Here is a 10125-nt window from a genome sequence, read left to right as displayed (position 1 = left end):
CACCAATCCCCATGCGATGATACTAGCACACTTATATGGTTTTTTGCTCTTCTAATAGAAGCCCGACTGTGGAAAAATTTAGTATTCTTGTCTCCATCCGCTAACCAGTTAACTCTGCTTCTCTGCTTCCAGTATAGTTCTTCTTTGACAGCCAAATTTTCAATATCATGTTCCAAGACTCAAATCTGCTGACTTGACCCCTGCCACTGCTAGTGATTTCTAAGGCTATTAAAATGTTTACGCTTACCCTTTATTTATAAGTAGGCCTCGTCGCCTCCGATCCCCACTCATGAACTACTATTGCTGTATTGTTAGTGTTCGGGCTACTCGGCTTTGGGGGTGGCGACCTTCCTCTCCCTTTGGAATCAGCCGCACTTTCTCTCATCCACGCTACAAACTCCATTTTTGATTCATTGACCCCACAATTCCAAAACGTATGTCCAATAACACCAAATTGGTAGCATAAGTCTGGCAATCTTTCGTAAGTAATTAATAATATAACATCCCCTTCACTTTTCTCGGTCCCTACTCGGATAAATATCTTCAGTGGTTCTGTAATATTGATGCGTATCCTCATACGCGCATACCAACCCAAGAAAGAACCACTAACTCCACCATCCAGTTTTTCAACCATGCCAATCTGTGCTCCAGTATTTTCGAGTGTAGGTTTATTCAGAAAAGCAACTGGAATATTGTGACACTGTAACCATATTGAAATTTCATCATAATTTACTGACTGCGGTCCCTCCAGTCCAGTTAGTACCTTGAAGACGATTAGGTCTTGGAAAAAATTCCAAGGTCCCTCACGTAAAGCCCTTATCCGATCCACTTTCAACGCAAAATCAAATATAAACGTGTTATTGCCAACAAATTCAATATTTACTTTTCCCATAAATTGCATGATCCGAGGAATTTGGGCTCGGATAATCTCCTTGTTAATAGCTTTAACTGCAATGACTCTAGCTGCTAGGCAGTAAGCCACACGTTCCTCGCCGAGTTTCAAATCATAATAAAAAATGGTTATTTTATGATCTTCGGGATTCGATAGTTTTATTTCATGAACAAGCCTCGCAATCTGATCCGGATCCATGGAAGAGGATCGAGGATGCACCCACACACCCCGTCCAGACCAACCAACAACGTCGATCGAACGAATATCCTACAAGAAGGTATGAAGAAGCGCTCTTACCAGACTTTCAGAGAAACCCTAGAAGAGAATTTTTGAATTCGCATTTTTATTCATTTAATTTACATGAGTTTTTTTATTTTAAGTCTGGTTAACACTGAATTTATATTTTTAGTGTTGCAACTTGCATTCTTTTTTATTTTTAGTCCCGTTAACACTGATTTTTTATTTTTTTTCATGTAACTTCCATATTTTTAATTTATTTTTAGTCATATTATCGATGAATTTACATTTTTAATATCATAAATTTCATATTTTTTTATATTTTTAATCATAATATATCATGATTTACATATTTTAAAACTTCTAAAATTTAAATGAATTAAATAAAAAACAATCAACTAAATATTCAAAAAAAATTTACACTAAATATCATCTTATAAAATACATAATATAAATAAAACTATTAAAAATGAAAAAATTCTTCTTTAATATGACTAAAACTAAAAATAAAAATATACGAAAGTTGCAGGACAAAAAAATAAAAATTCAGTGTTAACAGGACTAAAAATAAAAAAATACAAGTTACAAGACTAAAAATGTAAATTCAATGTTAACATGACTTAAAATAAAAAAAATCATGTAAGTTACAGGACTAAAAATATGAATTCAATATTAATAGGACCAAAAATGAAAAAAAAAAATGCAAGTTACAGGACTAAAATTATAAATTTATTTTTAACAGGACCAAAAATAAAAAATATGCAAATTATATGACAAAAAATGTACTTCTCCCTAATATATTATATATGTAAAATACTCTATGAAATAAAACTTCCCGTGGCTTATATCCAAAGACACTGGCTATGAATAAGACACCTCTCGAAAATGTTACATATTAATTTCAAGTATACGTACTGTAAGTTTTATATATATTTCTCTGTCAAATAAAGCCAAGGTAATTGACTCATGGTAATATATATCAATTACTTTGTATTAGAGCTCATGCTAATTTACTGCTAGCTTTATATGAATATATGATTTTGTTCCCCTGCACACATCTTGTGCGCCAGCTTAGCTGGCACACTTTTTGCCTTATCTTTTTTTTATTATTATTTTTTTAAAACTAAATTTGGGCCCAATTTATGAAGAGTCATTTTTCTTCTTCTCATAAGGTCATTTTCCATTTTCAGGAAACCCATTTCTCCCTTTTGTCAAGGCGCAATCTGAGATCGAGAGAAGAATAAAAATTTTGTGGGTGCATCTCCGTCGGATCAACATCGTGGATCAAGAGACCGGGGTGATTTGTGGTTACAGGGGTGGCTGTCCGAGGTGATTTGTGGTAGTGATGGTGGTCGGAATGGCGTGGGTGGTCGGGCTTGGGGCGCCAGCTGAGGTGGAGGTCTCGGTGGTGGTGGTGGTGGCGGACTAGGATGTGGTGGAATTGGTCATGGTAGTGGACTTGGTGGTGGCGCAGGAGGAAGATTAGGTGGATGTGGAGGTGGAGGTCTCTGTGGTGGTGCTGGTGGAGGTGGACAGTGGTGCTGGTGGACGGTGGACGGTGGTTGTAGTGACCCGCAATTAATCAAGGTAATTAAGGAAATTAATTACTAAATTTTGCCTAAAATTATGCGAAGTGGATCGGAAGCTCCGAAGCACAGATCGGAAGCTCCGATCTGGATCGGACGTTCCGTTGGAGGATCGGACGTTCCGATCTGGATAGGGCTGGCGTCATCACCGATGTCAGCAAAATGACGTCACTGCTTACGCACGTGAGGTGACATCGGACGTTCCGATGTCACGATCGGACGCTCCGTTCGCGATCGGACGTTCCGATGAGGGATCGGACGTTTCGATCGCCGTCTATAAATAAGGGGTCCGAGCCCTCATTCTGTGCACCAATTTCCCTCCTCTCCTCTGGTTTTCGAACCTTCTTACTTAGATCTACGGAGTTCTAGGCATCCTATTGGGAATCCGAAAGTTGCCTAGCGATCCCGGCATCGTAGCGGAGGTGTGCCTAAGTTTTGAGGCGATTCTACACCAGCGGGCTGACGACGGACGAAGGTATAATTTGGCTTCCTAAAAATATTTAGGAGTATGAAATAGCTTAGTTAAGGCTTTTAGAGCGTTTATAGTGATGCATGGACTTTTGCATGTGTAGACGCAGTAGAGCAGACTTGTAGGCTTTGGACCTAGACGGGTGTGCTAGGAGTTGACCTGCAGTGTTAGAGGTACGTAAGTACTGACCTAGATAGCCGGCATGATATTTATACATATGTGGGTGATGCATGATGTATGTGATGTATTGGCTATGTTTTACTGTTTTTAGCACATGCATATGTTTTTACGGAGACTGCATCGGGTATGATGTGAGTCATGACAGTTTCCATCAGTCGAGGAGATTCTTTCTGAGGATTCGTGTCTTGGGAATATACGAGTACCACGCGGAGTCGCTCTCTTGCACGGTACTGTGTATTCCAGGTGCCATGAGTAAAGTGATTTAACCCTGATTTTTAAAGTCATGTGCATGCTCATATTTGTATTTATATCATTGCTTCCGTATTGAGCGTAGTCGCTCACGCCCTTTATGTTTCGTGTTTTGGGACACCTTGTGGCGAGTCAGGTCTGAGGCTGGACGGTCCCGGTGGTTCCCAGCAGGGTTGAGGTTGCTACCGTGCAGAGGTAGTTTGTTAGGGATTCTGATAACCTAATTTCGATTTGGTTGTATAAATAATTATACACTGTTTCTATCGTCGGTTGTATTCTGCCGATTGGATTTGTTGTACTTTGGAATTATCCGCTATTTAACGCTTTAATTATTGTTGCTTGCGCTAATCACTCTGATTAGGTAGTGGATCCGGGTAGGATCGCTACAATGGTGCTGGTGGAGGATTGGGTGAAGGTGGACGGTGGTGGTGCTGGTGCTGGTGGAGGATTGGGTGGAGGTGGATGGTGGTGCTGGTGGTGGTTTGGGTGGAAGTGGACGGTGGTGCCGGTGGTGAAAGAATAGAAAGAGGAAGAACCTGAAGCAAAAAAATCCACGATGAAAACTTAAAAAAACAACAAAAGACAAATTAATAAAAAATGCCACCCAATTGCCCTGGACCCTAGGGTGCAGGGGAACAACACTCTATATATATATATATATATATATATATATAATATATATATATATATATATATATATATATATATATATATGTTTTCTATCCTGTGATTTTCACGTGAAATTCATGGTAGTTAAACAACCCCGGCCCGGATTAAGTTAATTATAGATCACACATCAGTACCAAATACGATTTAAACAAGCCAAAATATAATACTAATAATGGGATCGGAAGCAAATATATATCAATTTTAACAACCGCCACCTAGTGAAAAAGCTTGAAATATGAAAATTGTACATTGTTTAACATATAAGTGCTAAAACTCAAGAAAATTGTACGTTTGTGTCAAATATAAGTGTTGTATGTGTTGTTGTAAAAACCTACAACAACATGCAACATAATAATATAACACACAAAGGATTTACGTAAATAACATAAGACTCAAATATTATGCTCAAGTGTACACAATCGCACGATGTCTCAGAACAAAATAATCACTTCAGTTTACAAAATGAATACTGGTGAATAATGAAAGACTAAGTTCCTTAACAAGTCAAGGAAGTAAATTGCGTCCTAAAATATTGATAACAAAAAATAACTAACTAATTAAACAAGAATGCAAATCATGTATTGCCGAAATACAGAGCTATGATCAACAATTCAATGAACATGTTCAGTAGGAGTTGTCTTCAAGCGCCTCCAATACTTCACATGTAGTAACCCGTATCAAAAATCAAGTGATTAAGTTGGTAATCATGATTATAATAATTTAAACATGATTAAAAAATTCTCAAATGATCAGCTTAAAGAGTTGAAAAATGGATTCAGAATGCTCAAGAATAGTCCGAATGGACTATTGAGCTTCGAGAAGATCGGATGGTCCGAAATGGGTTCGGAATCTCCGAACAGATCAAAGCCATAGTTTTGAGTTCGAAAGCTCAGGGTATGTTCAGAAGCTCCAAATTAAAATCGGAAGCTCCGATTGTCACCAAACAGTTGTCCATAAAATTATGTAAGCACTGACGCCAACGAAATCGGAAGCTCCGATGCTAGATCAGAAGTTCCGATATACTGTCGACAGCCAGCTTCTAGAAATACGGACACATGGTTGGTGGAGGGAGTTCAGAAGCATGGATCGAAAGTTCCGATCTTTGTCTATATATAGGGGTGCCGAGGCTAATTTTTAGACGCACCGATTTCCTTCCCCTCTACATTCTAGCTAGTCTTTTGAGCTTTTAGGGCTTTCTAAGCATCCTACTGGAAGGCCGGGAGTGGCGGAGCGCTACGGGGTTAGAAGTAGAGATGTGCCTAGTTTTGGGGCTATCACCATCAGTGGCTGACGACGGACGCATGTATGGTCCGAGTTCTCTAAAAATATTATAGAGTATTTAATAGCTTAGTTAAGGCTTTTAGAGCATGATTAGTGATGCATGGATATTTTTCATTGTACTGTTGGACTGTAGATGTGGGGACATCTAGGAGTATATATTTGAGGTACATAAGTACTGACTGGTATTGTCAGCAAGTATGCATGCTTATGTGTTGCATTTATGTACCATGATTTCATGTTACTGCTTTGATATATTATGCTACACGTGCATACATCTTGATTTAGCCAGTATTATTGGCTTACCCAGTATAGGGGTCGTTCAGGCCCATTGCATGTGTGAATGGATACCACGGTTTTGGTTTTGGATATGTCCACGATTTATGGTATGGGAGCCACCTCCTGATGCGACGGCCCAGTGTGCTACATACAATGGCGCCTAGACTGAACAGGATTTGATTTCCCGAGTATGATACCCAGACATTTATTTGCATTCATCATGTTTAATTGTATGTTTACCCGTACTAGCGTATTGTGCTTTAGCGCTCACATCCGGTGTTTTTTGAGTTTTTTGGACACCCCATTTGACGGGGCAGTTACAGGTGTTTCAACAGGATTTGGGATTAGGTGGTGATCAAGCAAGAGATGCAAGAGTAGTATCTAGGTTATTAAATTATTTCAATTGGGTTGTATTATTGGAATTTATTTTACCGGTTGTATTCTGTCGGTCTAGTATTTATTTAAATTTCCTCAAATTTATCTCTTATTATTGTATATTACATTCTTAATTAAGCACTAATCTCTGATTAGTAGTAGATCCGGGTTGGGCCACTATATTTATTGGTATCAGAGCATGCAATATGAGTATTTGGGACATAGTGTTGGATATTTGGGTTATCCTTGTAAAGTGAAGATTGGGACATCAGATGTGATGATGACGAGGCAATTGGGTATGCCCGAAAACTATCATCATCGGGATGATTTTCATAGGTTCGGCTTATGGGATTCCAGCAAGACCGGACATGAGAGAATAATCGTGTTCGAAATATCAGGATTTCGACTCGTGTGGATCCTAGATTTGGATCGAGTACCAGACGTGTAGTGACCCAACCCGAAATCACTAACTTATCAGAGATTAAGCATGAAATTAAATCTTAAAACGACATTAAATAAACCCAGCGGAAACTTGAACTATAAAATACAACATACAACGGCAGAACAACCGGCTAAATAAAATATTATACAACCCCATCGAACGAAAGGTACTAAAAGTCTAACCTAACAACCTGAACAAAAATAGGATCTCAACGTAACCACTGCAGCTCAACGACCGCTGCCACCGGGTCCGTCCAACCTAAGTCCTGCCCCATCGGATAGGGTATCCAACACAAAACACTTGGACGTGAGCATAAACTCTCAGTACAAAAGTACAAATATACATATATCATGCATGCACATGCAATATGAAGGGTAATGGAAAACCTATCCAGAATACTGCTCAGTCAAGGTGCCATGATATCTAGCACGTTGGGCCGTCGCATCAGGAAGTGACTCCCATACCATACAACCATGGATGTACCGGTTTCCAAATCCATGGAATTCCATCTACTAAAATACGGGGCTGAGCGACCTCTACTACATGCTATGCAAATCAAGGCAATAAGCTCAACGTGTGAATGCATGCCGCATAATATAATGCACATAATAATGTCGCACACAACATGAAAACATAATAGATGTATATCCAACCTGGTATCTCGGATAATACGTCTATACCTATAAGAAGAACCCCGAGCACCCTAGCACCCTAGCAGTCCAGGTACTCACTGTAACGCCCTGATTTTATCTTAATCGACTTTATTTGAGATAATCGGAGATTCCAGAGTTCAAGAGCCGACTTGATTTTGATCAGGGTCCTTTTTGCAAATTTCTGATTTTTCAGGGACTAAAACGCAAATATGGACTTAATTAGATATTTATACCTTGTTTTGACTCCTCCTTCACTCCACCCTCTTCTCTCCCAACCGATTCCTCCATTGAAGGCGTGAGATAAGCTTTTCAAGCTTTTGGATTTCAGTCCGAGCTCGATCCGTCCGTTAGAAATTATTTCTGAAGGCAGATTAGCGATCACGGCTGAGAGAGCTTCGTTATACCGTAAGTATTTCTCCGATCTGATATGTTTTGTTTTTCGGAGGTGGTTAGAATCGATTTAGATTCTAGTATGTTGTTCCTGGCGGAGTTCTGATCGTTTATTATCTGTCAGTTTTGAATTAGAGCGACGTTCGGATTTGTTATGAATTTTTGAAGGGATTTTCGAAAAAGTGAGTTTTGTGATTTGTTGGAATTGGATTGTTTTGGTTGAATGTTGATTGATATGAGTTGCTTAGAGTGATATTATGTTGTTTGCATTTTCAGTTAGTTGAATTTATAGCCGTTATGCCGCCGGCTTGAGATTTTGGAAATTGGAGATTCGTTTGAGTTTTTGGGAGTTGCTCGTTTTGAATGGATTGATATTGGATTGATTTTATCTCCGCAGATTAGTTGAAGATCGTGGAGTTTCGAATTGGCAACTTTCGAATCGTTGAAGAGTTGATCGAGGTTTGGTATCGAGTTGATCCATCCTCGAAAGTTGAATTGAATTATCTTTATCGTTTAACTTGATTTGGAATGGAATTTTGATTTGGAATTCTTGTATCGATGTTGTTTCCAGGTTTGGAGCATCGACGTTGTTGAAAAGAGGTATAAGATGACTTGGAATGGAATGGAACGAATGACTCGAATCCGACTTGATTCGAGTGTTCCGGAAAAATCACATACTTGCATGTTAATTGATTATTTGAGTTATGTTGCATTGCATTCATATTGAGCATATGAACCCTGATTTGAATAGCGGGCAGGACGACCCTTTTGATGATAGACGTTTTGGGAATTATATTGTGAGTGGCCTGGGTGTAGCTGTTTCACCTAGTGCTAGCATACTCCTTATAGTTGCACCAAAGTCTAGAGGATGGAGATACGTAGCACCACCTCGATCGGGAGAGTCGGTGAGTTGTTTACGTGATCTCGTCCTCGGGATCCCAAAAGCAAAAGCTGAAATGTTTTGATTATCCGACTTGATAATCTCAGATTTAAAGACATGCATTGCATTTATGCATATGAATTGAGTTTTAGACATGCTTGTGGAATTGCATGGTTGTTATTTGAATATGTAGAAGATGATGCATTTCGTTTGAGATGTTTTTATGATATTGCATGTTTGTCTCTTTTACTGGGAATATTATTCTCACCGGATTATCCGGCTGTTGTCTTGTCTTTGTATGTGTGCTTGGCAACAGGTGGGGCAGGACCGAGTCAGAGATCGCATGGCTAGGTGGTCGAGTTGATAGAGTGAGGCCTTGTTATTGTAGAAGTCGAATTTGAAATCGAACTTAGATTGTATTCGAACTCGATTTGTATTTTGGATTTTGGAACTTAGAATTGATGCATGTTCTACTCTTTCTTGTAATTGAATACTTCGTTGTTGGAAAAGTGTTAGTTGGATCATGTCGGAGCCTTTCCGGGTGTTAGATTGCACTTTTGGAGCCTTATTTTGAGCTAAAACAGCAGGCCATGCGCGCCCGCGCCTGGTGAGGAGCGCCCGCGCGTTCTGCTCCCTTTCTCGGAGGCCCGGGCAGGTCTGTATGCGCGCCCGCGCCTCGGGTGGCGCGCCCGCGCGTCACCCTGTGTAAAAAAAAAAAAAAAAAAACTTTGCTTTTAATCTTAGATCTTGTATGCGTAATTATTGTTTATTCTGAGATTAGATGATTAGAATCGAGGTCTCACATTAAGTGGTATCAAAGCCATAAGATTCTTTGGACTGAATTTAGAAGTGAGCGGGGTAGATCGAGTCCGCATGAATTGAATTCTCGCCTGTGATTGAGTTATTTAAATCGATTTATTTAAATACCATGCGAGCATTTTTTATTTGTTGAGAATTATCTGAGTTACATGATTACGTGATTGAATTTTAAAGCATGAATTATTTGAGATATGAACTGTAATTCACCTGTATCCGGAATTCTGAGAGGTTGCAAGGGCACCGAATTGCAGCGATTGAGATATCTTGTGTCCTAACCTTTGATAATCAGATGGGTCCTCGACGATTTATTAACAGGAACCCACCACCAGTTATTCCTGCTACTGAGCAAGCTAGTACTGAAACGGTAGAGATGGATGCTTCAGCGACGCCTATGGAAACCTTGCTGAAAAGGTTTCAGTTGTTCAATCCGCTGTTGTTGATGGGTTCAGAAAATCCAGTTGACTGTGAGAGTTGGTTGGATGATATCGATCAGTTGTTCGATTCCATTGATTACACAGATGACCGTCAAACCAGGTTAGTCATTCATCAGCTTCGTGGTGTTGCTAAGAACTGGTGGATTATGACGAAGAAAGCAATGGAGAGTAGAGGTACGGAAGTTACTTGGACTCTTTTCAAATCGGAATTTTATAAGCGTTTTTTCCCTATCTCGTATCGCAAAGATAAAGGAGCAGAGTTTGCCAACCGGAGGCAAGGGAATCTGAACATT

General features: G+C 39.5%; 1 protein-coding gene across 1 annotated transcript; it reads right to left on the bottom strand.

The window, feature by feature from the left end:
• Window positions 1–250: 250 nt before the first annotated feature.
• Window positions 251–1090, bottom strand: LOC140888307 (uncharacterized). The gene has a single exon (XM_073295991.1). It carries the CDS (start codon window positions 1088–1090, stop codon window positions 251–253), a length of 840 nt encoding a protein of 279 aa, XP_073152092.1.
• Window positions 1091–10125: the final 9035 nt, after the last annotated feature.

Source organism: Henckelia pumila, chromosome 3 (genome assembly GCF_033568475.1).
Source record: "Henckelia pumila isolate YLH828 chromosome 3, ASM3356847v2, whole genome shotgun sequence".
Lineage (NCBI taxonomy): Eukaryota > Viridiplantae > Streptophyta > Magnoliopsida > Lamiales > Gesneriaceae > Henckelia > Henckelia pumila.
This window is presented reverse-complemented; position numbering and strand designations above follow the sequence as displayed.